Source organism: Monodon monoceros, unplaced genomic scaffold (genome assembly GCF_005190385.1).
Source record: "Monodon monoceros isolate NGI ecotype Baffin Bay Population unplaced genomic scaffold, NGI_Narwhal_1 Super_Scaffold_5, whole genome shotgun sequence".
In the NCBI taxonomy this organism is placed as follows: domain Eukaryota; kingdom Metazoa; phylum Chordata; class Mammalia; order Artiodactyla; family Monodontidae; genus Monodon; species Monodon monoceros.
The window spans coordinates 27,897,846-27,919,944 of NW_021703782.1; the positions used below are offsets into that span (position 1 = coordinate 27,897,846).

At 40.6% G+C, this 22,099-nt stretch overlaps 1 protein-coding gene across 6 annotated transcripts in view; it reads left to right on the top strand.

The window, feature by feature from the left end:
- FANCC (FA complementation group C) overlaps positions 1-22,099 on the top strand; it is a 263,659-nt gene that overhangs the window by 226,536 nt on the left and 15,024 nt on the right. For 5 of the 6 annotated variants that reach the window (XM_029202039.1, XM_029202038.1, XM_029202041.1 and 2 more), the window contains 4 exons: positions 2,088-2,244; positions 11,272-11,324; positions 12,642-12,741; positions 19,968-20,043. In XM_029202039.1, the coding sequence (XP_029057872.1) occupies positions 2,088-2,244; positions 11,272-11,324; positions 12,642-12,741; positions 19,968-20,043 (386 nt within the window). The remainder of the gene's footprint in view (positions 1-2,087; positions 2,245-11,271; positions 11,325-12,641; positions 12,742-19,967; positions 20,044-22,099) is intronic. The other variant, XM_029202043.1, reaches the window with a different exon arrangement.

Here is a 22,099-nt window from a genome sequence, read left to right on the forward strand (position 1 = left end):
GCTTCATGCCAGCTCCTGCAGAGAAATGGCCCAGAAGTGATGGTGAAGGGAAAGACCCTGAAGGGATTGTTGGGTAATGGGAAACCTTTGTGTCCCCAGCTTTCATTTTTCTTATTAAAAGCAGTAAACATCTTTAGCAGAACCTGGAAAAGCACTCTGCTCTCTGTGGTCCTGCAGGTGAAAGGGCAGGAGGCCTTGGAAAAGCAGGGCCGAGAGAAGAAAGCCAAGTTTCCACCAGGCCAGAAGAGGCTCAGCATTCACAGGGAGGGCCCCCTGCCGGTGGCTCAGAGTTAGACAGATGTCCCCCTAGAGCTCCCTCCCGGGAGAAGTAGAATCCCTGATTCACTGACCTGACATAGGAGGAATCTCCAAATACATTATCCTATAGAAATGTAACTATACGAAATGGTTAGGGTCTATAGTGTATCATGCTGTGGATCAACTGTGGATCAACCAGTCCAACCACCTTTTATGAAAGTATTACTAAAGAGAATTTTCAACAGATTTACAAATACAGTGATTAAATATTTACTATGTGCCAAGAACTGTCCTAAGCACTCACTGTACATGTGTTATTATTGCATTTGATCCTTCTGACAACACTGGGAGGGAGGTAGGCCTGTTTTACAGATGAGTAAACTGAGGTTTAGAGGTTAAGTAACTTCCCCAAGGTCATATAGTGAGTAGGTGGTGGCTCTGGGACTCAAACCCAGGGCTGACTCCACATTTTAAACCGTTATGATGCACTTTCAAACATAACTGTTTCTTAAATTAGGGACTGCATTTACCTGGATATCTCAAGGCCTTTTTCCATCACATTTTTTATCGCTCTCTTTCTTCCTTCACTATATATTTATTTGTCCTTTTTGAAAGCATTTTTTTTTTCTTGAGTTGAAGTGGAAGCATATTTGCAAAGGGATACTTGGTACATATTCATTGATACTATAAATATTAACTGCTACTATGACCATAATGAAAAAAAGTCACAGATTGGATTTGTTATTGCATTTTGAACTTTCTTTTTTTTTTTTAAGGGTACAATTGCTTTACAATGTTGTGTTAGTTTCTGCTGTACAGTGAAGTGAGTCAGCTATATGTATAGCTATATCCCTTCCCTCTTGGACCTCCCTCCCACCCCCCCCATCCCACCCATCTAGGTCGTCACAGAGCACCGAGCTGAATTCCCTGTGCTATACAGCAGGTTCCCCCTAGCTATCCATTTTACACATGGCAGTGTATCTACGTCAAACCCAATCTCCCAATTTGACCCACCCTCTCCTTCCCCCACTGTGTCCACCCGTCTGTTCTCTACATCTGTATCTCTATTCCTGCCCTACAAATAGGTTCACCTGTATCATTTTTCTAGATTCCACATATATGCGTTAATATACGATATTTGTTTTTCTCTTTATGGCTTACTTCACTCTGTATGACAGACTGACTCCAGGTCCATCCACATCTCTTCAAATGACCCACTTTCCTTTTTATGGCTGAGTAATATTCCATTCTGTATATGTGCCACATCTTCTTTATCCATTCATCTGTCGTTGGACATTTAGGTTGTTTCCATGACCTGGCTATTGTAAATACTGCTGCAATGAACATTGGGGTACATGTGTCCTTTTGAATTATGGTTTTCTCAGGGTATATGCCCAGTAGTGGGATTGCTAGGTTGAATGGTAGTTCTATTTTTAGGTTTTTGAGGAACCTCCATGCTGTTCTCCATAGTGGCTTTATCAATCTACATTCCCACCAACAGTGCAAGAGGGTTCCCTTTTCTCCACACCCTCTCCAGCACTTATTGTTTGTAGATTTTTTGATGATGGCCATTCTGACCGGTGTGAGGTGATACCTCATTGGAGTTTTGATTTGCATCTCTCTAATGATTAGTGATGTTGAGCATCTTTTCATGTGCCTCTTGGCCATCTGTATGTTAGATCTTCAGCCCATTTTTTAATTGGGTTGTTTGGTTTTTTGATGTTGAGCTCCGTGAGCTGTTTGTATATTTTGGAGATTAATCCTTTGTCAGTTGCTTCTTTTTTCAGTGACTCATTTATATTAAAGTTTTGTTTATTTCTTACTGAAAGGAAGAAGATTTCTCTCCCCGCGTCAGCTATACTCTGCCTCTGGCTTCGGCACCTTCCCAGCCTTGAAAATACAATGCTGCATCTTTTTGAAAAGCTTATCTCCAGTGAGAGAAATTTTCTGAGGAGGATCGAATGCTTTATGAAAGACTCATTGCTGGTATGTGCCGGGTTTTGATGAGGAGAAAAATCCTTAAAGACGATGCTGGGTATCATTTCTTTTAGTCAGCACAAGCGGAAAAAAATGTAAACTAAAGAGCGATTGGCACCTTTTAAAATAATCATCTGTCTACATTTTATTTTTGAAATGCCTAATGTAGGGGGCTTTTCTGCATACTTAGAGCATGTATTAAAAATAAGGTGAGGGAATTCCTTGGTGGTCCAGTGGTTAGGACTTGGTGCTTTCACAGCTGTGGCCCCAGGTTCAATCCCTGGTCGGGGAACTAAGATCCCACCAGCCCACAAGCTGAGTGGCACGGGCAAAAAAAAAAGGCAAGCTTCGAGATTTACTTGATCATTGCACCTTATATTGCATATTCACAAGAATTGACCTGACATTTGGACAACAAATTTTTTAAAACAGTATTTCTCATTTCCACATGAAAAGTTAAGTTTTAAAAAGTGAGGATCTTATGAACAATAGGAGGAATCAATTAACAAAGAAAAGCATTCAAAAAATAAACTTTTAACCCTTCACTAGAGGAAAAATAAAATACTTAAAAGATAAAAAACAAAACCCCAGAAAAATGGTTAAAACAACAAAAACAACTGAGAATTATGTCAGTTTTCTTTTGGTGTCAGCCTGCCAGCCTTGACCCCTCCCTCCATTCAGGGGCTGCCCAGTCTCCCCTCTACTCAGCACTTCTCAGGCCTGGGAAGTCGGGGGCTCAGTGGGCCAAATGGGCCCCATTGCCTAATCCAGTGTCAGGGGCCCAAGCCTTCCGGCAGCCCTGGGAACTGACCAATGGGGATGCTTTCCCTCTGTGGGAGGCAGCTCTGGAATTTATGTGCATTTTTGTAAGAGCAGGAATAAAGACCAATGCACTCTGAAAAAAACAATTAAAAAACTACAGGAGGTGTCATGCTTCTGGGGCCTCTTACAGGAACTTCAGTAGGCTCTAACATGTTTTCTCATTAGCTTTTGTAACCTAGGGGAGATATGGGGCAGAGATTTGCTTCCTTTTGTACAGATGGGGAAACTTAGCTCAAGGGAGATGGTGAACCATCAGATCTTATGTTGGTGTTCAGGAAACTGGGCCGAGGAGAGTGCGCGCCTCCCTGCTGAGCTGAGGCGTGTGTTGGGCGGGGGTGAGTCTCTGCCTAGAGTGCGCTGAGGTTGGCTGAGTTTGCACAGTCCCCCATCTGACACCTTCTATATGTTTAATTCACTTAGAACTTCCTGGTTTTTTTCTTTCTCTTTTAAATTGGAGGCTGTGTAAGAGAATCATAATTGAATCTGCTGCCTTCTTACAATATCCCAGTTCTCTTTTTAGGTCCTGATCAGTCCCTACCAGCTCACGTGTGTGACCATGGCCGTGCTTGCCTTCTCCCTATTTCCTGGGCTCCTCTTTGCCTTCCCATTCTGGGGCCTCCCAGGTGACCATGGATAGTGTTGTAGTCTCCAACAGCCATGATGCTTTCATCTGCAAGTTAGCTGGCACAAATTGAACCCAACTGATTTAGAAGTTTATAGTGTCTGATAGAAAAATAGAAAAGAAGAAAGGTATAAAGACTGAGAGAGCCCAAAGAGAGTTACTTTTAGGAAAATTCTCCTTGACCTCATCATTCACAAGAGTTGCATATTATGGTGAAAAATAAGAAGGCACTTTATATAAAAATAATTATAATAAAATTCAGTATAAACAAAGGCTTTTAGAAGCCCCTGGCAACCTATTCAAAACATTACCTTTATTATCAGGTAAATCTATTTCTAACTTAAATATACATGCTATAATTTAATTTTCTCTGGTCCTTTTTCAGTGGCAAAATATAGTAACTGAGCTATTTTCTTGCTTTCAAGGTTCTCATTAAACTTCCTTTAAGTCTTCTCCCTATAGAAAAATTCCAGTTTCATCGACTTCTCTAAGTTGGTTTGATTCAGCAACCTTGTGATTCTTCTCTGAGCCTCTTTGCGTCCTTTTCCCTGTGGCCCTAGGGCCTGAGCAGCACTTCAGTAAACACAGGATACTGTGTATGAGAGAGAGAGCAGGCGCTCCCATTAAACATCGCATTGTATAACCTTCCGTCTCCAATTTACAGTGTAAAATGATTTCCCCCAAACAGTTTTGAAGTCAGTTGATTTACCAAAAGCATTTATCAGGATCATGTGTGTAGACATTCAGAGCTTCCATTATGGTTAAAGGGGGGATTCCAGAGGGTGTTATTTTGTTTAATTTATTGTGGCATTGGCAGGATGTAACCCCTCTGTGCCTTATGGTTCAAGGAGGTAATTATAATACAGAGCTGCAAGTCCTTGATTGGCGTGGGCTGCTCTCCTCAGGCATACTGGGCCAAAAACCCCGGCAGGCTGGAATAAGCCTGTGACATGACTGAGTGATTGGAAGGGTAACCTGAAGAACCTGCTTCCTAATTGCATCACCTGATTCATTTATCATAGCACAATATCTTGGTGCAGTGACAGGACCGTGCATAAGTATCAGAGAGATCTTGAAGACTCAGCTAGCACAGGACTGCGGTACTTTCCTCCAGAAGAAACTCGATGCCTATTACATTAGAGCTGGATTCTGAGAGTAATTAAAGTGTGATGGTCTACATAACTTGTATTTTATATGGAGCGCTGTTAATTATGTTTCCATCTCTTGGGACTATCCAGAATTAGCCCTAGAAATTCTATAGTTACCAAGATGTTGCAAAAACAAAAGATAAAAGTGTAGTACAGGTTGTACAAAGTGAAATAATCTCCCCAAATGTTCTTTGGCCTCTCAAGGATGCAAGGCTTGGTATTTTCCATTAAGACTATGAATAATAAGCCACTAACCTAATAATCACCTGAATTCTAAGTGCATGTATGTTTTTGACTTCTAAAATAAAATAAAAGTAAGTTTTCAAAACCTGTTTACTTTTGAGACTCACCCTTTGGCTCTTGTGGGCTGGACCTCCCCCAAGTACATGCCCACCTGCCACATTTGGTGCTCCTAAATAAACCAAGGTATTAACTCAGTTTGTCATCTACTGAGCAGACTGACACTTTTCAAAAGCAGATGGTCTTGTGTGTCCCTTGACAGAACAGGCAATGGAAGACCTAATCCGTAGCTTCAGACCTGACCTTAAAAACTGATGTCACCAAAAGCAGTGAAAGCCACTTGCTAATTATTCAGCTTTCTTGGCACTGTTTGGTTTCCCAAGGCTGGCCCCAAATCAGAAGGATGTTATGTTTTGCAGTTACAATTCTGTTTGTGGAGCCCAGAAAGCTATTGTTTATATTCCACATTTGAATGAAGAGTGCTGGCTGGGTGGCACTGTGCTTGGCTGCCCTGCTGCATGCCAGGGCCGGGATATACCCTGGTTCCCATGCCCTCCCATTTGATCCTTCTCTGGCTGGCCCCTCCAGCGGGATCTAGAGATTTGCCCACTAAAGAGTGCGGGGGGTGGGGCGGGGGGGGGTTGGTTTTGTTTATTCAGATTTTAAATCAGGAAACACTCCTGGTATTCTCTTCATAGTGCCCTTAAAATTAGTTCTTTATCTTGTCAACTATACCTCAATAAAGATAGGGTGAAAAAGTAGTTCTTGATCTAATAAGAGCTTAAGAATAATAAACATGCAGATACCTCAGTGTCCTGCTTGACCTCCCTCGTATGAGATAAGAGGCATTCTTGTTTTCATCCTCCAGATAGCAATCATAGCCACTTCCAAAAGAAAAGGAAACTTCTTTTACACAAAATTCCAAACACAGCTCCCCTTTAATAAAAAATTATACTGAAGAATTAACTCCACATCCTGGATGATGTCAGTTTTCTCTGTTTGAATAACTTCTTACTAATGTTCTAGGGTTTTCTCTTCCTGCTTTCTCATTAGCAGTCTTTTAAGCATTTCGTTTTTGAGCTCTTTAATGTGATGCATGTAATTTAACAAAAGCTGAGGTAGATAATTTAGCAGTGATCGAATAGAAAAGTGTGGAGGTGGTTTCTGCTTGTAGCTAAGAGGTAAAAAAAAAAAAATCTCAGTAATTGCACTTTCCAGCATCGACCTCAGGGGGGCACCAGATCACCCAGCATCGTCTGTAAAGAAAGAGGCCTAGATCTCATGTTCTGTTTTCACTGCTGGGGATGCAGGACTTGGCAGCCAGTCAGGGATGAAGGGAGAGAAACAAAAAAAAAGAAAAACCAAAAAAAAGAAAACAAAACAGGGCAGTAGTTGACCTGGGAGGTCACTGCCACTCAGAGGCTGCGCCAGGAAGCAGCAGGGGGCTGAAGAGCTATCTTCCCCGCTCAGGCTACACAAACCAACAGGATAGAGGCCACTGGGCGAGGCTAGAAGAGGAACTTCAGATTTGGGGGATTTTGCTCTGCTTCCAGAGCTGGCATCCCTGTGTCTTAACCCTCTCAGAGAGCACGGGTAAATTTAAAATACAAAAGTACATTTGGTACTTGTTAATTTTTTTTTTTAAGCCCAGAAATGACAGATTTATCACTAATTAAACAATAATTGCATTATGGAGTACTGAAAAAAAATTGCTTGTAGTATAAACAACATCTGGTAAAGATTAAAAAGAAAGAATCATTTTTCCAAGCTCAAATTTGTTGAAAGAAATGTGAATGTTTTGAAACAAAACAGATCTTAAAATGCAAAAGGGATATTTACCAGCCTAAGTTTGGTATTTGAAAGAAATGAAGAAAATGGCATAATAAAAGAAAATACATGTTTATAAAGGTCCCTTATTTTACATGACAGAGGTGAAGATTTTTTATGTAAGTAGATTTTTTTTTTAACCAAATTGTTTTTGAACTCAGTAAAGGAGTTTTTTGAAATGAAACTTATGAAAAATCTTTTTTTTAAAGAAGAGTGTTATTTCTTGATGAATAGTCACCTTTTAACTTATATATTAAGACAAGGGCTCCTGCCTGTCAAGGGTTTGGAAGAGTCAGCTACACAGTGGGACGTGATTGCCGGCTGTCGGGTAAGCTGGAGGAAAAGCGTCTCATCAGCAATTAATTAAAAAAAAAAGAAACTCCACTCCGGAGTGAACTATATAAAACGACATAAAAATAGATTATGAAAGAGAAGCTATCCCAGGCTTACTGAACTTCAGTTTATCTCTCACCTGAAATTTCTCTCTTTATTTTTTTAGGAAAAATATCTATGAAGGGTGATAAATGTAGACGGCTTGAGAATTTTTTTTTTCTGTGTCTTCACTGCCTTTTTGTTTTTTATGAGAGGCATTCACTTTTCTCTGTGAATTACCTCAAATCATAGTATAATTTCCCTTTCTGGTTTGTATTCTTTTGCTCCCCTCTACCCATACTCTTTCTTTCTCACACACACAAAGAATCAAAAAATGATAGAAAAAAGGAAAGATTTCTTCCTGAGAATTCTGTTCTTCCGTTTTCTTGGGCCTCTTTCAAGTGGCAGGTGGCTTGTAATAATCATTGATGAATCGGGATGAAAACAGGTTAGACACTAAGGACAGAGAGCAAGTATTGATGTTATTTGTACAGCTCACGGCACAGAATGACAAGCTGGCCTCTCCCTCACCTCTGCCTATAATGCAGGCCCAGAGAACGCAGCCACCGCGCACTTCTCTATGTTGCTTAGTCTTCCCTTGTTTTTTCGAGGGATGGAGATGGGCTGTCCTTCTGGGCAGAGAGGAGATGAGCAATGCAGTTCTGGGTAGCTGCGGCAGAGGTAAAGGGATGAGCACCCCAGAACAATCTGGTCCATAAGAAAAGGAAACCAGAGTCTGGAGCTCACCGTCATCATCTTCCATTCATCCTCTGACGTTGAGTGAAAGGATTGGGGGCAGCGTGAGGGGAGAGAAGAAGGGCATAACTCCTGTTACTGATGGCCTCCTGGTAACGTAGTTTCCCTAGACTTGAAATAATCTGTACACGGAAATCGTTAGACCATATGGAGAAGAGAAGAGCTTGAGAAGGAACAGATTTTGGTAGGATGGAGAAAAACAGACAAACAGATGGAACCCAAGAAAGGTTTTCTTTTCTGTCCTCATTTTCAAGAAAGGTTTTCTTTTCTGTCTTCCTTTTAACAGAAAAGATAATTGCCTGGATTGTGGGGCTTCGGAGCTAGGGTGTGGAGCTCTGGGTTGCAGAGTGACCTGTTGTGTTAATGTAGGGTCCTGTTTTAAAAATAAAACAGGATACAGAGGGGTTAAATGTTTGCCTCTTCCCTCACATGGATGCTGTAAAGATTTAGGGGGGAAATTTATGGCTTCCAGAGGAGCATAAATTAAGACTTTAATTCTATTTAGAGGATTCCCTTGATAAGAAAAGCGGCTTACGTTTGCTTTTGTGATTTGATGTCACTGGGACACATGCCTGGCCTGTGAGCACTCCAGCCTTCATGAGGGGACTCAGTGACCTTGAAATTATGTGCTCGGGAAGTGTGAAGAGTGTCATGTTTAAAACCATCCGTAAAGGCTGCAGATGAGAAAGCTGTTCACAACTCTGGAGTGGCGAGGGAGACTGGTTTTTAAATCAAAATCTCTGCCATTGCTGTTTCAAGCCTGGTCACCTCCAGGAGGTTCCCCTGCCTCCTAACATCTTATCTGTTTTAAAAGCTGAAACAGGTTGTAGAAGCAGGTTGAGAGCAACCAAAGGTCTGAAATATTTGGACAGAAAGAAATCTAAGAGGAGAGGCCATTGGCATGGAGAGAACAGGCAGATTCCACACAGTCTGTAGATATTTAAAACATTTGATTGAGCTGTTTTGCTAGAAAACACTGCATAAAAGAAGAGCATGTCCAAGCTCTTGTCCTCTTTCAACAAACTGAATTAGAGCTTTCTTGCTTTCCCCCTTGCTTTTCAAGGTAGCCCTGTTCTACATGTTGGATCAGCCTTTTCTTTGCCATTTGGAACTCCCTGTAATCAGTATTGAATGATTTTCTACTAGCATCAAATTTATAGAGTGGTTCTGGAGTAGTTAAACCATTTAGAACAAAGGTTCTATTTTACCATTTTCAATTTTAGTCTTATTTTCTATCAATGCATTTTTTTTTTTTAGGCTCTGTGTGTCACATGACAGTGTTGTTTGGTCTTAAACACACATTGTCTATATATAAGACTTTGAAAAATCGTTCTGGCAAATTTGATGACTCACATTTCTTCAGGACATGCAGTTTGCTTTTCCCTTTTTTTTTTTTTTAATTTATTTATTTTATTTTTTGACTGCGTTGGGTCTTCGTTGCTGTGCACGGGCTTTCTCTAGTTGGCGGTGAGCGGGCGCTACTCTTCGTTGCGGTGCGCGGACTTCTCATTGTGGTGGCTTCTCTTGTTGCGGAGCACGGGCTCTAGGCACGCGGGCTTCAGTAGTTGTGGTGCACAGGCTCAGTAGTTGCGGTGCGCAAGCTCTAGCGCGCAGGCTCAGTAGTTGTGGCCCATGGGCTTAGTTGCTCCATGGCATGTGGGATCTTCCTGGACCAGGGCTCAAACACGTGTCCCCTGCATTGGCAGGCAGATTCTTAACCACTGCGCCACCAGGGAAGCCCTGCTCTTCCCTTCTTGTTTGATTTTTCCATTATGAATACATAGAAACTTCCATGATATTTTCTGGGCATATATCCAGTGATCTTTTAATAACTGTTATTATTTACAGTGAGGCTGAAAAGCAGAGAGATTAACTGACTTGTCTGAAATCAAAGCCAAAAAATATTCTGCCTCTCCTGTTGAACCTGCCTTTCTTCTGCCTCTCTTCAGTTTGAATTCTGCCAAATCACTGAGTTTATAATGAATTTATCTATGAAAAATTTTAGTTGGTTTCTTTTAGATAAAAATGGACATCAATGAAGGATTAGGGAGTATGGATTACTCAGAAAATAGAGATCTGTAACTTACAAATCGCAAATCTCTCTTCAAATAAAAGGAATTATCCCATCATTTTAACAAGTGACAATGCTCTTGCCTGGAGCCTTCTGTAACAGCCTGTAATGGCGGTGTATGAACACTAGATGGCGCACATTCAATGTTACAACTCGAAATGCCAGCGCAGAACAGGGTGGAAGAGAGTCTATGGAGATAGGCATCATTCTTTCTTCAGCTTGGTCTAGAAAACTTAAGAGAAAACGCATATCCTTTTTTATGTTTTTCTAGTTGAGGGGGTATGAAAAAATGTTTCCCAAAGCTAGTCATATCAAGCTCAATGTGACTCAGAGAAATTCCCTATAGAGCCAATTCACTAACCTTTGGATGCTACTGTAAAATATCTTAGAACCCAAATGGCATCTTCCTCTGGCTTAATGTCATGCTTTGAGCTCTGGCCAAAAAGATATGGAATCTGGGTCAGGCCCACTGAAGCCCCACTCAGGCCACAGTAGGTCGGCTTCTGCAGATTTATACAATCAAACCTGTCATAAAAATACTCGTGGAATTAATTAGATTGCTTTCTTCATTCAAGATGATGGTACCTTTATTCTTTTTTCGTCTGAAGTAATTTAAGCTGCTAAATTCATAGGGCACTAAGATGTAATATTATTTAGTCTGGCATGGTAGTGGCCACTACTTTCCTCAATAATAATTCTAAATTATGCACTCATTTCCTAATAAGCAGGAATGAAAAGATAGCCGGCCCAGATTCGACCTTGAGGCACTTTTAAGTCATGTGAGGAGGTCAGACACACAGGGCACATTATGTAAAACTAGCAACACAGGTAGGCTCTGTGTCTTCATTACAGCATGCCGGTAGAAGGTATATTTTAATGTTCCATGATACTTAATGACTCTTTTTTCTGTATCATATGGGCTTATTGTTGAAAATGTGGAACGTACAGAGTATAAAGAATAAAGGTTGTACATAATCCCCTTGCCCCAAGAGAACTACTGTTTGTATTTGTATGTAGGGCTTTTGCTATGAACTGGTTCTTGTTTTTTTCTAACTCACAGGAATGTACCCATTTTCTAGACACCAGCAGTTCTAGACAACTCATTTGCCTGATAAGAGCAAGTCATTATTGATGAAATGCTTCTGATAGTTTACTTTCTCATGGTACTTTCCTTACAGCCTGCAGCTGCCTGCCACCCTGCCATATTCAGAGTTGTTGATGAAATGTTCAGGTCAGTACTGTGTGCTGTTTCTGCTAGTAAATTGGTCTAAATATGTTCAGCTTCCAAATGCGAATAAAAAACTCTGTGGTAGTCTCTGGCTGTACCACGGGGGAATTAGTTTCTGCTTCCATCCCCTCCTGCTGAGCTTTTTGGTAAAACCCAAATGTCAACGTATATTTAAAAGCCAATGCCTAAAAATTAAGGTAACTATCTTTTTTTAACCTTTTAAAATTCTAATAATAATGGTAGAAAATAAAATTACATGAGATTTACATCATTCAATATTCATGTAGAATTTTTCTCAACTCAAAATAAAGCGTAGCAGTGTTCTCCCTTCACCACATGAGGGCTGACCAATCTTTTTAAAGGATTTGAAAGCTAAGGAAAACCAAGAATAATAAATAAATGATGCCATTCTTAACAGAGCTCTTCTGAAAGGCAGAATCAACTATGCATGTTATCTTACAGCACACTAATTTTTATTCTGCAAATACCAGAACTTCTTGGTAAAGGCATTGGATTTACAATGATGAAAGATGAGGAGACCCCTGGACATTAGGTTGGGTTATGGCTGCCAGTTAGTGGGGGGCCGGACTTGCCCACCCAGGGAGGGTTTCCAGCCTCTTTCCTGGGTGCTGGTATGGCCAGGGTATCTACTCTCTTTATCCCATCCCCCTCACACTCAGCAAACAGAGGCCCCATGGCAGACAGCAGACACTGGGGAAAAGAATTTTTACAACAGCAAGTAATCCAGTACCTGGGTTGGTCTTGAAACATACCAACTTTAAGCTAAATGAGTATAGAAATAAGTCAGAATGCTGTTTTTAGTTTAAAGCTAGCAAAGTTTCAGTTGATTTTTTTGTTATTGTTTAAACAAACATAAAGAAAGGTTAGTTGTGTGAAAATGCATAGAAAACAAACCAGGAATATGCAGATTCTTCCACCAGTTTGCTAGGTGGATTTGACCGAGCCATTTTAACCCCGGGGGCACCTCTTTCTCCACTTGCAAAAGCAAAAGTTCTGTGGATGTTGCATTTCTGGGCGTACAGTGCGCAAATATTTGTAAAGAGCATTCCAGACCCATGTGGAAGGGATATGAAGTGCTTAATAATTTAAAAAACAAGAAAGGGAGCTCTGCATGTTTGCAATTTTAAAGAAAATCTTTAGAAAAGGATTTCACGCAAGGACTGAAAACTGATGAGTTGAGATACTGTTGCAGCTTATGGCACAAAAAAATGTTTCCATTTTTCCCTTTTACATGTCCAGGTTCACGTGTTTGCCAGGTTAATCACTGAATGTGTTGTGATCTGGCTTTGCATTGCTCAGGTACGCACTCCTGGAAACTGATGGAGCCCTAGAAGTACTAGCCACTATCCAAGTGTTTACACGATGCTTTGTAGAAGCTCTGGAAAAAGAAAACAAGCAGGTTCGTTATATTGCAGATATTATTCATTCTCCCAAAGAAAAAGAAGCTGTTAAGAGTATTTGATTAATCACCAGAAGGGAGCACTTTATTTTCAGTGATTTTGATAGACTGTTTTGTTCAAGAAGAAAGCTTCCAAATAAAAACCCCAGCAAAGGTAAAACCATTTTAATTGAAAGTAAATCAAGATGGTTCCTGTCTGTCCTGTGTCCTGGTACCCAGAAGCATTTATCTACTGCTGCGCAGAGAACTCTGCCATGCCAGCACGTGCCACCCCAGAGGGTGAACTTTCTGGGCCCTGTGCTGTATGCTGTTTGTCAAGCAGGACTCTGCCCCCCCCAGGCTAGAGAGAGGTATTCTGGAGTCTATATGGCATGTGCTAAGAAGGAAATGCCACTTACTACAAAGCAATACTGGACATTCTTAATTATTAGTTTCCATTCATATCAGAGACCTAAATGTGAATTGGGTTCCAGGGGAGAAAGGAGATAGAGTGACAAGGAAATACTTGAATAATTGTAGATGAGGAGCTAGGAATGGGCATGATCAAGAGGTGTCAGTTGGACTCAGTAAGCAAGAAGCTGGATCTAGGGATCTGCAGGAGGACTTGCACTGGGGGCCGCCAGCAGAGGCAGCTGATCCATTAGAGTGACCTTTGTAACAGGAACCTTTTCTACCAGAGAGCTTTTGTCTTTGGGCATTCTAACTGGCCTGTACTTCTGATGGCCACAGACCTGATGTCTGTGTGGTGCTTTGCCTGTTCAAGTGCCCAAGCCCACTGCACTTTCCTGTGAGATATGTCATGGTCCCCTGGTGTGCCTTCTGCAGTTTCACTGAGGAGAGCACCGCTGTGATGCTTGGTTGTACTAAAATCCCACACACTCCAACGCCAAGAAACCTCTCGGGTTTTAGCAGAGGTTTCTGTTTTTTAAGGCAATGATAAATATTTATGATGCTTTTTTTCCCATCTTCTCTTTCCCAAGGGAAGTTAGCTAGACTGTAGCAAACAGCATTATCAATGGTATCCAGCCTGGAATTCGGGAGGAGAGCTCTGCTGAAAGGCACTGGCTGGCCCTCACACTTATTTTGAGGCATAACTATAAATATCTTTTATCTTCCCTGAATATTCTTAGTATTTCCAATTAGGAACTGACCTCTAGAAAACCTGTGCCTTTGACTCCTGGAACAGACCTAGGTTACGGCGGAGGGCATCGGTGAAAGAAGTATTGCTCTGTACCGTTAGCCTGAGTCTGTTTTCCTTACCAGCTTTTCCCCTGAGTTGCAGGGTTGGCCTTGGCACTTTAGATTTGGACTGGTTGAACTGTTCTTACAGTCACTTTTAATTTAAAATAGTACCCTGCCCAGGCTACATGTGTCTGCTGGTGTGAGGGGCACAGATCGGGTTCTGGTGGAAGGCAGGGCAGGGATCCAAAAAGAAACAGGAGTTCAGTGCCCTCGCCTTGGGTTCAGGATACAAGAGCAATAACCTCTTAACTTTGCAAACGCCTTCATCCACATTTGTTATGTCATTTCTTTCCCTGGGGCTGTTCCTGATTGCCTGCCTTTCTAGTCGATGCCATTCTCATCATCAATCCCCTGCCTTCCTCAGTGCCCCTTTGTAGATTAATCATAATCCCTGATGCACGACATCCTTGGTCCTACTTGGTCCATGCATGGCCCTCTTTTCTTTCGGTGTTTTATCCATCCATCCACGTATTCATTCTTAATAAATGAGTATCTACCAGCCTGACATCCAACAAGACCTGGCCCACTATAGCAACTTTCAGGTATCCACGTGCTCCTCCTCTATCCTGTCACTTTGACTTTCTCCCCTCAGGTAGCTGCTGTTTTGATTTTATGTTGATCATTCCTTTGCTTTTTCTGAAAATAGTTTGATCACGGGTATATGATTGCTAAACCATGTTTTCTTTACTTGTGACTGTTTTTGCACTTTATAAAACAAACAACAGATAAGAGTAGCACACCGTATGTAGCCTTTTGAGCCTTGTTCTTTCCAGCATCATGCTACCAGGATTGCTCTGTGCTGTGCATGGTCGTGGTCCTGGTGGGGATTGCTGTGTAGAGCTCTGTTGGGAAAGTGTACCACAATGTAGCTATCTTCCTGGTGGTGGGCTTTTGGATTATTTCCAGATTTTGTTTTCTTTCATAAACAGTGTTGCTCTGAACATCCTGGGGCATATACTTAGGACTGGAAGTGCTGGTTATTAGGAGTGATTTGGCAGATACTGCCAAATTGTTTTCATACATACTTGTGCCAATTTACATTCCCCCCAGCAGTTTGGTTATTTTTTAGAATGATATCTTTTTTTTTTTTTTACATTTTTTTTGATGCGGACCATTTTTAAAGTCTTTCATTGAATTTTTACAATATTGCTTCTGTTTTATGTTTTGGTTTTTTGGCCACGAGGCATGTGGCATCTTAGCTCCCCGAACAGGGATCGAAACTGGCACCCCCTGCATTGGAAGGCGAAGTCTTAACCACCGGACCGCCAGGGAAGTCCCTCCCCACAGCAGTTTATGAGAAATCCCATTAATCCACATTCTTTCCCATTGTCAGAAATGTTTATCATCAGTGCTTCTCATTCTCTTTTTATCCTTTCCTCTCACCCTTGTTTTAGTTGGAGAGCACAGTGCAGCTCCATCAATGTGCCCAGTCGGACTAGTAGGCAGAAACTTAAGGCTGTCATGACAAGCCTCTCTTCTGAGCTTGCATAACGAATGGCTCCAGTACAAACAGCAAATCAGTTCAGGTTCTGGTGCCAGTAGTACAGAGTTTAATAATGTACTAGACTAAATCTCCCACAGATAAAAACTATAAACTCTGGGGAAAATATTTTTTTAAATTATTTGAAGGTACTGGAGAGCAACCCAAAAAGCAGATTAAAACTGGCGGGGATTCAACCCTTGAAAAAGGAAACCACATTGGGTAATCTTCTAACTTTTCCATGAGGGCTCTCATGTAAGGGGTGGAAGGGGGGTTGAGTGGGTGGAGGGGTGAGGGGGTGAGGGGGTGGCCAGAGCTCAAGGCACAATCTGATTGACTTGAGGTGTCAAAAGACAGAGCTGTGGGCTGCCAGAGGAACCAAAAATAGATGGGGCAAAAGAAACTAATATAAAAAGATAAACCCAAATATATCTACAAGTACATTAATTACAAAAACTAAGTGAAAATCAACTAAATACACTAGTAAAAAAGCAAATATGGGACTTTGCTGGTGGCACAGTTGTTAAGAATCCACCTGCCAATGCAGGAGACACGGGTTCAAGCCCTGGTCCAGGAAGATCCCACATGCCATGGAGCAGCTAAGCCCATGCACCACAACTACTGAGCTGCGTTCTAGAGCCCGTGAGCCACAACTACTGAGCCTCCATGCCACAACTACTAAAGCCCGTGCGCCTAGAGTCGTGTTCTGCAGCAAGAGAAGCCACTGCAGTGGGAAGCCCGCGCACCACAAAGAAGAGTAGCCCCCACTCACCGCAACTAGTGAAAGCCTGTGCACAGCAACAAAGACCCAATGCAGCCAAAAATAAATAAATAAATAAACAAGTAAGCAAATATGTCAGACTGGATTAAAAACCAAGACCCACTGTATGTTGTTTTCAAGAGACCAGTTCTAATTATAAAGACACAGATAGGTTAAAAGGAAGGAGAGGGATACGTAATGTAAACAATAAGCACAAGAAAGCTGGTATCACTCTACTAGCAGCAGATGCATTAGGTTTCAAGATAAGGAGTATGACCAGACAAAAAGAGGCACATTTTATAATTATGCAATAGTTCATCAGGAGAAATGCCATTACAAATAGATATATGCCTAATAACAGAGTTCTGAAATACACAAAGCAAAAACTGACAGAAGTAAAAAGAGAAATAGACAAATCCACAGTCACACATAAAACACTTGGAAGTAAATTTTTTAAAAGGTGTATCAGTTTTCCTGGAACTTCCCTGGTGGCACAGTGGTTAAGAATCTGCCTGCCAATGCAGGGGACACGGGTTCGATCCCTGGTCCGGGAAGATCCCACATGCCATGGAGCACCTAAGCCCGTGCGCCACAACTACTGAGCCTGTGCTCTAGAGCCCACAAGCCACAACTACTGAGCCCGTGTGCCACAACTACTGAAGCCTGCACACCTAGAGCCCGTGCTCTGCAACAAGAGAAGCCACCGCAATGAGAAGCCCGCGCACCGAAACAAAGAGTAGCCCCCACTCGCCGCAACTAGAGAAAGCCCGCACACAGCAATGAAGACCCAGTGCAGCCAAAAATAAATAAATAAATAAATTTATTTAAAAAAAAAAAAAAAAAAAGGTGTATAAGACCTCTACTTGGAAAACTATAAAACATTGGTGAGACAAACTAAAGAAAACTTAAACATATGAAGAAACTATATTTATGAATTGTTGAGATGCCTCGTTCAATGTAATCCTAGTTAAAATCCCAACATGGTTTTCAAAACAGAAACTGACAGGCTGATTCTAAAACTTATATGAGAATGCAGAGGACTTACAGTAGCTAGAACAATTTCGAATAAACAAAAGAAAAAAAAATTCAGACTCCCATATTCTTATGGGAAGCAGAGGGGCAATGGTCCATCATCTGTAACTGCTTCAAGGCTGAGTAGGGGCCTGTCAGGAAGTAAAAGTCTCTGGATGCCTGATCTAGGGGCCCCAGGAGTAGGACAGCTCCTTGTTTTAAGTTGGTATGTGCTGGAATCCTCGCATAGCCATCATCTTGATGTGGAACTGTTGTAACGGTTTCCATAGCCTTTCCATGAATCTCCTTGATGATGAAGCACTTTTTGTAACAGCATCAGAGTACAAAAATATCTGTAAATGACAAAAGACTTAAAAGGCATGGTTAAACATCTGATTATATTTAATTTAACATACGAAATAATCCTCATTAAATATTTCTCTTTGAGATACCTCAGGGGCCCTCTAAGGTATCCCAAAGTTAGCTGGAAATCAAAAGAACTTTAATTAAAATTTGATATTTTAGGAAGTTTGTCAAAAAGTTTTAAAACACTTGGTCAAATAAGATCATAGGTCACTGTGAGACAATACTTATTCCTTAACCAAAGTGACAATAAAAGATTTCAAAGGCAAAAAAAAAAAAAAAATCAGAGGATTCAAACTACCTGATTTCAAGACTTTAAGCTATAGTAATCAAGACCAAGACAGTGAGGTATTGGCAAAAGGATAGATCAGTGGAACAGAATAGTGTCTAGAAATAGATCCATACATATATTAATATGTAGTCAACTGATTTTTGACAGAGATGCCAGGAAGATCAATGGGGAAAGGAAAGTTTTCAACAAATAGCACTGAAACAAGTGGATATCCAGGTAGGAAAAAATGAACCTCTACCTCACAAACACAAAAATTAATTTGAGATGGATCATAGACTTCAAAATAAATGCTAAAGCCATAAAGCTTCTAGAAGAAAATGAAAAGAATATCATTTTTGACATTGGGATAATCTGAGATTTCTTAGAAGGAATGCAGAAAAGCACTAGCAATATGAGAAAAATGGATAAATTAGACTTTATCCGAATTTAAAACTTCTGGTGTTTGTAGACGTCCTTAAGAAAATGAAAAAGCAATCCACCAGCAGGTAAAAAATATTTTCAATACATATATCTGACAGGGGACTTATATCCAGAATATATAAAGATCTCTTACAACTCAAGAACATAAGAAACAACTCAGTTTTAAAAATGGACAAAAGACTTGAATACACACTTCAAAAAATATGTATAAGTTGGCAGTAAACACATCAGGAAAATGAATAGTAAAGTCATAATAAGGTAATATTTCACACCCACTAATATTGCTAAAATTAATAAGATTGACAATACCAAAAGTTGACAAGTATGTGGAGCAACTGAAATTCTCATAAATTGTGATGGGAGTGTGAAGTGGTACAACCACTTTGAAAAATTACATGGTAGTTTCTTAGAAAGTTAAACAAGCATCTACTCTATGACCTACTAATTCCATTCCTATGGTATTTACCCAAGAGAAATGATAGCACATATCCACAAAAAGACATAAATGTGAATGTTAACTGCAGCTTTATTCATAACAGCCCCAAACTGGAAACAACCCAAGTGCCCATCAATGGGAGAATAAATAAACAGATTATAGTATATTCATACAGTGACTACTTCAGAGCAATTTTTTCAAAAATGAACTCCGCATACACAATAGCATGGATGAATTGCAAAAGAACATGTTGAGCCAAAGAAGCCAGACACACAAAAATACATCCTCTTATGATTCTATTTGTGTGAAATTCAAGAAAATACAAAACTACTCTGTCTTGTTGAAATAAAATATTGGTTGCCGGGATGGGGTGGAGGGATTGACTATAACAGCCACAAGGGAACTTTCTGGGGTGATCGAAATGTTCTGTGTCTTGGGCTTCCCCGGTGGCGCAGTGGTTGACAGTCCGCCTGCCGATGCAGGGGACACGGGTTCGTGCCCCAGTCCGGGAAGATCCCACATGCCGCGGAGCGGCTGGGCCCGTGAGCCATGGCCGCTGAGCCTGCGCGTCCAGAGCCTGTGCTCTGCAACGGGAGAGGCCACAACAGTGAGAGGCCCACGTACCGCAAAAAAATAAAAAAAAATAAATGTTCTGTGTCTTGATTGGAGTGATGGTCACATTGGATTTACACATTTACCAAAAGTCATTAAATTGTACACTTAAAGCCCTTGTACTTCACTGCTTATAGATTTTACCTCAGCTTTTTACAAAAGTACTTCAAAACTTCCGTGCCTTCTGAGGGCATAGATAGGATAGCGCTTTGGCCCTCAAAGTATTGTGAGCACCATTGTTGTTTTATGCTTTTTTGATTATAAAAAAACCATCTCACAACTGCCTTAGAAACTCTCACTTAAATAGAAGATTTATGTATATAATTGAGTTCATGTGAGGTGAAGAACTGATATAAAGACATCAGGAGTATAACTTTATTTTTCTTAAGTCCTAGAAGGTGACTTTAAAAAGGTTTAATTTTTTGGGAACATATTTACAAGATTATTAGGAGAATTTTTTTTTTTTTTTTTTGATAAGCATGCAAGGAAACATTCTGACCACATAAAATAGAGGGTCTTTTTGGGGCAGAGGATGCAAGAATTTGTATTTTCTTAATACCCTTTCCAATGCTAATGTTCAAATGGTTTTGAATTTTTGATTCTATTGTAGCTGAAGTTTGCATTCAAGACCTACTTTCCTTATGCTTCTCCGTCTCTTGTCATGGTGCTACTCCAACACCCGAAAGGTATGTGAAGGTTGATTCTGCCCATATTAAAATAACTTCTGGGATACACTGATTAAATTATAACTGTTTCCTCCCAGTTCCTTCTCTGTAAAGGGAATTGGTCATTGCTTACATCCTTTAAGCTCTCAGGGTCTCAAATTCTGTGGATTTTGATGTGAGAATTTGCTTGACTTCCCAGTTACAATCATTTACCAAAAGAAAGAAAAAAGAACAAAATGGCCTCTAGTTGGGTTTTGATAGTCTGTTCTGGATAACACAAGGCTTCTGCTCGTGCCAGCCAGATCTACCTGGATGCCAGGAACAGGCTAAAACTTGGCTGATTTGGAATAAAACAGTATGTTTATTTGTATTTCATTCTTTCTACTCTGTGCCCCCTGTTGCAAAAGAAAAGATAAAATGATGAATGAAGCCAAGGAAGTTTAGTGGAAATTTCTCCTAACCAAGCCAAGGGAAGCCTTTTGAAAGAATTCAGTAAGTGTATTAGACCACAGCCCTCTCTGATTTCATTTGCCAACCTTCCAGAGGCCGTATCCAGTTGGGGAAGTGATGATTCTGCCCTGATTCCACTGATGTTGATCTGTTAACATGCCTGTGAGCTCCTGTTTAGGAAACATTTCAGAAATAGAGAATATAGACATCCTTCCCATCTAAAGCCTGAAATCTGAAGCAGAGGCAACACTGACACAAGACGGACTCTGTGCCGTAGAAAAAGGCATTCATCTGACCATGGAAGGAAAGAGGAGAGAAAAGAGTAAAAGAATCCATAATATTTCCTTTTTATGCCGTTTTTTTCCCTGGCTTTTTCCTGAGACTTGAGTAGGTAAATTCATTTGAGGAAAGTATGATTCGAGGTTTCAGAGCATTTTACAAAATCAAAGTTCCTCTTCCTTGTTCTAAAAGATTAGGTTCTCACCCAAAGTGACCCATTTGATGCTGTCCTCTCAGATGCTAGAGGTGGAGGTGGTGACAGGCCTGGTGGGATCTCTAGTCAACCGTTTTGTGGAACTTAACCTGTGGGGACACAATGGGAAAACTTTAATAACAAGACAGAAAAGTCAGTAATTCACTTTCCAGGGCCACGTCTCACAGCCTAAGTCAGATGAGCAAAGCCTAAGGTCGGCCTATGTGAGCAACTGAATGAGCTCCAGAAAAGTATTGGGGTTGTTATTTTTTAAATTTGGAAATCTATAAACAAAAGACTACCTCTGCTAGTTCCTAGAACAGTTTTCTGCATGTTACATTCGGAAAAATAATGTTACATTCACAAATTGAAGTGTTTTTTAACAGTAGAATCTTCTATTCATCAGAAATTGATTTTGTGCCCACTGTAAAGTCTTGTAGGCATAAAAGATGGGTCACTTATGAGCCCTGACTATCCAGGAACTACAAGTAAAGAAGACATAAAATACATATCTAAACAACTAATAAAAAGAAGAAAACAAAAATGCCTTCAAAGCCTGCAAATCAAGAGTTACGGAAGTTCAGAAGAGGGAGAGAGATAATTTATGATTCTTCAACATTTGTGGGGTAGTAGTGGTTACTGTATCACTTACATTATCTTTCTCGTGTATTTAATTACAGAACCTGTCACTACATGGAAATGTGGTAGCCTTTTTCAGATGTTGTTTAGAACTACAGATACATGCTCAGAAGTGTTTAAGACCATGGGAAAATTGTGAAACCAGAAAAACTAACTAAAGAAAAGACATTTGTCTGTATGATACCCATGTATTTTTTTCTGACCTTTTTTTTAAAAAAAAACTATACACCTGATATCTTATTCTAAATTCATCACAATCGTAGAAAAACAGTTGGGCAGCCCATTCCTAATTCCTTGTTGATTATTTTATTATAATCTCCATGTATGTTGAAATCACAGATTACTAGTGATATAGAGGAGGGGGTAGGTGAGTAGAAAAGAAAAAAACCTGGGGCATCTTCCATATAGCCTTTGTAAACCCTACGGTGGGCTGCCTGTGCAGTCTCTGTCCAGTCCCATGTACCCGAGTTAAAGAGCCTTTGAGTTTAGCTCTGTGTAACACTGACAGATCTTTCT